Consider the following 7,454-nt stretch of genomic DNA (forward strand, 5'->3'; position numbering starts at 1 on the left):
ATGTGACTTGTTGGAACAACTAACGTACTTGTTGCAACAAGTATGTAACTTGTTCCAACTACTTGGTTACTTGTTGGAGACAGCTTCAGTTTGTCTGTTTCATAACAAAATGCAACAACTAAGTTCTTTGTTGGAACAAATAACTGACTTGTTGCAACAAGTAGGTTACTAGTTGCAACAACTCACTTATTTGTTGGAGACAGCTTCAGTTTTTGTCTCTGTCTCATATCAAAATGGAACAACTATGTGACTTGTTGGAACAACTAACGTACTTGTTGCAACAAGTATGTAACTTGTTCCAACTATTACTTGTTGGAGACAACTTCAATTTGTCTGTTTCATAACAAAATGCAACAACTAAGTGCCTTGTTGGAACAAATAACTGACTAGTTGCAACAAGTAGGCTACTAGTTGCAACAACTCACTTATTTGTTGGAAACAGCTTCAGTTTTTGTCTCTGTCTCATATCAAATTGGAACAACTATGTGACTTGTTGGAATAACTAACGTACTTGTTGCAACAGGTATGTAACTTGTTCCAACTACTTGGTTACTTGTTGGAGACAGCTTCAGTTTGTCTGTTTCGTAACAAAATGCAGTAACTAAGTGCCTTGTTGGAACAAATAACTGACTTGTTGCAACAAGTAGGTTACTAGTTGCAACAACTCACTTATTTGTTGGAGACAACTTCAGTTTTTGTCTCTATTTCATAACAAAATGGAACAACTATGTGAATTGTTGGAACAACTAACGTACTTGTTGCAACAAGTATGTAACTTGTTCTAACTACTTGATTACTTGTTGGAGACAACTTCAATTTTTGTCTGTTTCATAACAAAATGCAACAACTAAGTGACTTGTTGAAACAAATAACTGACTTGTTGCAACAAGTAGGTTACTAGTTGCAACAACTCACTTATTTGTTGGAGACAGGTTCAGTCTCTGTTTCATCCAACAACTGTAAAATATATCCAACAACTATTGTACTTGTTGCAGCAAGTATCATACTTGTTGCAACAAGTAATTCATTTGTTGGAAAGAGTAGGAACTCTCCAACAGATTTCACAATTGTTGCACAAAGTACAATAGCTTTTGTAAATTATTTATTCACATTTTTAGTAATTGTTGCAACAGATTAGTAAATCTGTTGCAACAACTTCATAATTTATCAACAACTGTTGAAGAAACTACAACAGTTGTTGCAAAAAGTTCAGAAGCTCTTATACAGCAGCTTTAGAACTTGTTGCAACAACTACAACTGCTACTGTAAATTGTTGGAAAATCAACAACTAGGGCAACTATACCGAGATGAACAATTGAAAAAAAAAACAGTATTGTTTTACTTACCAAATGACCGGAAAACACTTATAAAGTAATGCCCAGTGATACACGAATGACATTCAGTCAAAAAATTGCAAAATCGAATGATTTTTTTTTCTTGAGCAATGGCGGATGAAGAAGAAGAAGAAGAAGAAGAAGAAGAAGAAGAAGAAGAAGAAGAAGAAGAAGAAGAAGAAGAAGAAGAAGAAGAAGAAAGCAGCAATAATGGCGGACCAAGAAGAAGAAAAAGAAAGCAACAACACAAGAAGTGAAGAGAGCAGCACGAAGAAGAGAAGACGAAGAGAAGAGAAGAACAAAAATGGAGAAAACGGTGCTGCAGAGGAGTTTTTTTTTTTTTTTAATCCATTTTGGTATTTTAGGGTTTATAGTGGTTGCGTCAAAGTGTTAAAAATAAAACTTTGGGAAAAAGTGTTAAAAGTAAAGTTTAGGTTCAAAGTCTTAAAATAAAGCTGAGGGTCAAAGTGTCAAAAACGAAACAGTTGGGCAAGCTCAAAATCCCTTAATCACTAATCAAAATTTATCACCTCTACTCAATAATTAAAACTTGAGTCACCTCCACTCAATTTTAAAACTTAAAAGCCACCTATAATTAAATGCCCCATGTATGTATGCATATATATCATACGTCTCTTGTGTAGCATGTGTGTCTCTTTGGTGCTTCCGGTTTGATGATTGTAAAATTTGAAAATAGAATCTTAGACTGCATATATAGTAACACTCCAGCAATTGCTTCCTGTCAAATTTATTCCTTTCCATTTCCTTTTAACTTTTTAGTATTTGCGACTAATGAATGTGACTGGATTTTTGTGTGATATAGCGACTGGAACATAATCTCTACATAGTTTGCATGTCGCTGATCAAAGGTTCCGACATAGCACACTGTCAAATTCAATGAGTAGTGGAAGAAGAACGAGGGTATTTTTGAGCTACTTGGCTAGTTGACTAACAACGAGGGCATTTTAGCCAAAAATGAAATGGAGGATAAATTTGGCCTATTTCGAATAGTTCAGGGGTAAATTTGGCCTATTTGAAATAGTTCAGGGGTAATTTTAGCCTTTTTCTGTTCTTTTTATAAGACTAATATGTAATGTCATTAGAAACACAAAAATAGTGAACTGATGAGTGAACAATCACATAAATATTTCTTCCAAAAGGGAAGCTGCAAATGACTCTGGTACAACACAATTAACAACTTAAAATAAAAGCATGATCACATGACACAAAGAAGTAATATTCAACAATGCTGCTTCCATGAGAAACAGGATGTCATTCGCTTCAAACTCAAGGCTTCTGAGGCATTTGAGGGATTTTAGGCTTAGTCAAAGTTGGTAGCTCAGGCTTAGGAATGGAAGGAATCTCGAGTTTTGGAAATGTTGGTAGTTCAGGCTTTGGAAATGTTGGTAACTCCGGCTTTGGTATTTCTGGAAACTCGGGCTTCGGCAGAGTTGGCAGCTCGGGTTTTGGAATTTCAGGGAATTCAAGCTTAGGAAAAGTTGGGATTTCCGGAAGATGTGGCAATTCAGGCTTAGGAAGCTCGGGCATAGTTACTTCAAGAAGATGGCGTGCTTCTGCTTGAATTGTGTAGCAGCTTGTTAACGACAAAGTGACAAGTAATAACAAGAAGAAAGAGGGGCTGTAGTGAGAAGCCATTGTTGAAGGTGATAAATGCTTTGAGACTGGTATCTTATGCTTTGGTTGATTATGCTTTAGGCTTCACTTTGAACAAGTTTATATAGATATGTGGTTGTGAAAAAATAGGAAGGAGCATTAAGCTTTGGTTGTGGTTGGGAGGAAAAAATGTCTGTTAGTTCATCTTCTCAACAATAACCTCCTAATTAATCTTACATGTACAAACTCTCCATGAATTACAGCCATTACATATTTTATGTTGATCTTCCTACAAGCTTGTCATAACATAACAAAGGTCTTCTGGTAGGTAATCTAATGAGAACTCTCCTAATTTCTTTTATAAGTTTGTAACAGCGCTTCAAGATGGCAAGTTAATCTGTTTCAGCTCCTAGTTTAATGACTTAATCCTAAATGTTGTGTGTTTAATCTAGTTATAGAAACAAGAGCATCTCCATTCTACTGTTATGATTTTTGAAGAGAGATGCAAGCAACAAGGTAGAAAATATGAATAAAAAATGTTCTATAAATTTTATTAATTATAAGTCTTTCTAGAGACACATAAATAGAGTAGTAAACTCCTTCTACAGTAAAAGTATTACTCTTACTAAAACTAAAAAGTTGAATATTATACTAAATCAACTATTAGACTTCTCCTACAACTAAACAATTAATTATTCTAGAGAACTGTAGCAGTAACAGGTGAACTGGTTCTCCACGGGAGTGGATAAGTTAAATGGGATGACTGTATCAGTTTCCAATAGTCATTACCGGTTCTTACAGTTGGATAAATATTCTTAATTATCATTTTCATTGTGGCCTTTTGACATTTCAACTCCATTTGTTTTAATTTATCCTTTGAGCTTCCACTGGTAATAACAATTTATGTAGCCTCTTCAGGGGCGGACCCATGTGTAAAGTTTGGGTGCTCCGGCACCCATTAAATTTAATCACGGAGTGTATAATTGTATAGAAAATATAAAGAAAACAGATATAAATAGTTAATAGAGCACCCCCGAACTCAAAATCCTGGGTCCGCCTCTGAGCCTCTTCACATCTTCATTGCTATATAATGTGCACAACAAAAAGTGTCAGATCACTTTTCTTTTTCGTGGCACAAATTTTCTTTTTTCCCATAAATTTCTATTGATGTGTACGTTGCTCAACTTCATCTTGACAGATCTTTTTATGAAATTGCCCTTTTAGTAACTTAATTAGCAACCATGATCATTTTAATGTTCTAAGAAATTGCTTTATTCCTATTTTTGTTGTTTACTTTTGGCTTTATCAGAACCGACATTTCAAATTCTTGAATGAATTCTAATGCAACTGTTGATTTATAATGATAGTTTATTTTAAAATTATGTTGACAGATAATATGTTGTCTGAGAATGCTGCCATTAGGACCTAAAGCCAGTGATTCATTCATACTTAAAGCTCCCAACATCCAAATTGTAAGTATATCAGCTCGTGCTCCTATGACATGTGAAGGCAAACAAATTTCAGCATATGAAAAGCTAAGTTGTAAGTGGAAGGGTTTAAATTATGTATTATAGTCATGATTTAAATGAAGTTGATCTTTTACTTTTTATGTATAATTGTTATTGTTTTTATTTTTTTCAAAGTTTGCAAATGTTGTCGCACTATCCTACCCCTAAACCAAGTTCGTAAAAATTATTCCTTATAATATTATCAGCATAAAAATAATATGTTTAAATAACCAGAAATGATCTCTTAATAACAGAGGTTCCACAAGAAAAGATTATTCATGGTCTTCTCTTCTTCTTCTTTTTATTTTATTTTGTCCCTTTATCTCATTTGTCCTTCGTCTGCATTAAAATTTAAAAAAAAAATACTAATTACTGAAGTAACCAAAGAATGAAAGTCGTGCATTAGCTGCTAATAAATTGGTTTATATAAGCTCACCATTTAGTCATTTATTTTGATGTTCATTGTTTTACCTTAAATGAAAGAAATTTGATTCACCAAAATAAATACCATATTACTGGTGGTGGCAAAGATTATTAACAAAAGAATGAAAGTTTAATATATGTGCACACAGTATAAATATAGCACTTTGAGTCTCATTGAGTATGGAGTTGACTTTATTAGAGAGCACTTTACCCCTATTATGGGATTTCCCGGCGCAAATCTGAATTTAATTGAACCCCAATATGAGTACCCCACACACCTGATTGGAAACCAAAAAAAATTTGTATAAATATAGATGGCTGCAAGAGGATTCATAAAAGATTAGAATACATAGTCGATATCTCAAGAAGAAATAATATGGTGCGATTATGAAATCAACCTCAAGATTAGTGATCGACGTAAGATACCAATTAATATGGGATACACGTGCAACACACGTGATCAGAAGATTAGTGATCAGAAATTTTTTTCATAAAAAAACGAATCTGCGTGCCTCTGTATACATGCATGCTTGATGGTATTCTAGCCTAGTAATTGAGCTATTTACGAAACATCCATACATATGCCCCAGCATAGTGGTGACATTGGCCATCGCCATTCCCAGCACTCGGGGCTAAGAACTGCAGGCAACCTACTGTGATGTCCTACTAATAGTGTAAAAAGGTCCTCTTTAAACTCCAGGATTAGAATCAACATTCAATTATTTGTGGATATATGATACTGAACGTAAAATCTAGATTTCGTTTGTTTTCTACACTATGCTTCAGAATTTAGTCCATTCCTGATATTCTTTGTGTGTGCGTGCGTGCGTATTAATGCACTCACAGCTTTTCTCCCCAAAATGAATGTTATATTAAGTTTTAGAACAAACGCTTATAGTCTAATGGTATCAGTGGAAATCTCACATGCAATAGGTGTGGGTTCGATTCCGGTTACCGTCTTCCATAGTTGAAACTTTGTAATGTAAAAACTTTAAGGAAATTTGTTGAGTTTGAGACAATCAAATCTTCTTTTGCAAACAATAAGACCTTGCCAGAGTGGCAAAATATATAATGAACAACATACTTGAAATTTTATCTTGTACTCTTGAAAGATAGTGAGAAACTACTATTTAGAAACTTGTGTTCAATTCCACTTATGTAAGCAAGGTTGTAATGAAATTGATAATATTTCATTGGATAAAATCTCATCAATGTAACAGTGGATTACTTATAACTTGTAAGTTCATTGCTGCACCTCACCCGATAAATGATATGCATCAGCTCATGAAATACCGCGCATTCTCAGTCTTAGGAGATTATGAGAACGACTAATTTAACTCTATCTGTCGGAATGTCACCAAAAAGGAAGAGGTAAAAAGTATGAAAATAAGGGGGGAGGGGATCACCATACATAAAAATCCATCTCAAATATATTAGTAATAATTTTTAGAGTACAAAGATAACAAAAACTGTCGGCGTAATGACACTGGAAACAAATACAGTAGTGAACTGATAACAGAACAATCACACAAATATTTCTTCTAAATCGACGCTGCAACTGATGACAGAAAAATCACAAGACTAACAAGAGATGTGAAACATTTCAAGAATGCTGCTCCAATGAAGCAAAGAGCATTTCATATGTCTCGCGCTCAAGGCTTTTTAGGCACTTGAGGTTTAGGCACTTGAGGGATTAGATATGTGGATGTGAAAAATCGGAAGGAGAATTAGGTTTTAGTTGTGGTTGGTAGGAAAAAAAGTCTGTTAGTTCATCTTCTCAACAATAACCTCCTAACTAATTTACCATGTACAAAATCTACATGTATAACAACTTCTACATTTTTTTTTTTTGATCTTCCTACAAAGGTCTTGTAGTAGGTAATCTAATGAGAACCCAACTAACTATAAAAACATTTGTAACACTTCAAGGTGCATGGCAAGTAATTTGTTTCGACTCCTAGTAGGCGTTTGGATATGCGATTTCATCTCATGAGATGAAATCCCAAATCATCCAAAAAGGCATGATTTGGGATTTGAAATCATGATTTCAAAAAATATAAATGTAAAATTTGACCCATACGTTTATATTTTGTAAAAAAGACCCATAAGTTGGTAGATATATTTACCAATCATGTTTACCAACCATAAGTTGGTAGATATATTGTTCGTACCATGTGGGAGGATTATATTAAAGAGTAGTTACATTACTATTCATGTTAAATTTTTCTTTTTATTGAACTAAAGTTTGATCAATTGATGTTGTATTTTTTAAAAAGGCCTTCTAGTAGCGTATTAATTTTATTATGAACTATGATTTACTCATTTGGTAAGATTGTATAAGAATTGGGAAAATTTTGATGGTTTTCACAACCTGTGGAGTTTTTATGTTTATAAAAAAAAACTGCAACTTAATAAATCCAAATTGCATGGCCAAACATGATTTCATCTCATAAGATGAAATCATGTCCAAACGGCTCCCTAGTTAAATCCGTACTGTTGTATAGGTGATTATATGATTAATCTAGCTAGTTATAGAAACAAGAGCAATTCCATTACTGCATGTTCATTTACAAGT

General features: G+C 33.8%; 1 protein-coding gene across 1 annotated transcript; it reads right to left on the reverse strand.

Moving 5' to 3' along the window:
• Positions 1-2,621: 2,621 nt before the first annotated feature.
• On the reverse strand, positions 2,622-2,990 carry LOC132613301 (protein PELPK1-like). Its single transcript, XM_060327324.1, has one exon. The coding sequence runs from the start codon at positions 2,988-2,990 to the stop codon at positions 2,622-2,624; it is 369 nt and encodes a 122-aa protein (XP_060183307.1).
• Positions 2,991-7,454: the final 4,464 nt, after the last annotated feature.

The sequence above is a fragment of the Lycium barbarum genome, chromosome 10 (assembly GCF_019175385.1).
Source record: "Lycium barbarum isolate Lr01 chromosome 10, ASM1917538v2, whole genome shotgun sequence".
Lineage (NCBI taxonomy): Eukaryota > Viridiplantae > Streptophyta > Magnoliopsida > Solanales > Solanaceae > Lycium > Lycium barbarum.

What these genes read in the sequence shown, in the direction of transcription:
- LOC132613301 (XM_060327324.1), bottom strand. Translation starts at nt 2,990, where the DNA reads ATGGCTTCTCACTACAGCCCCTCTTTCTTCTTGTTATTACTTGTCACT.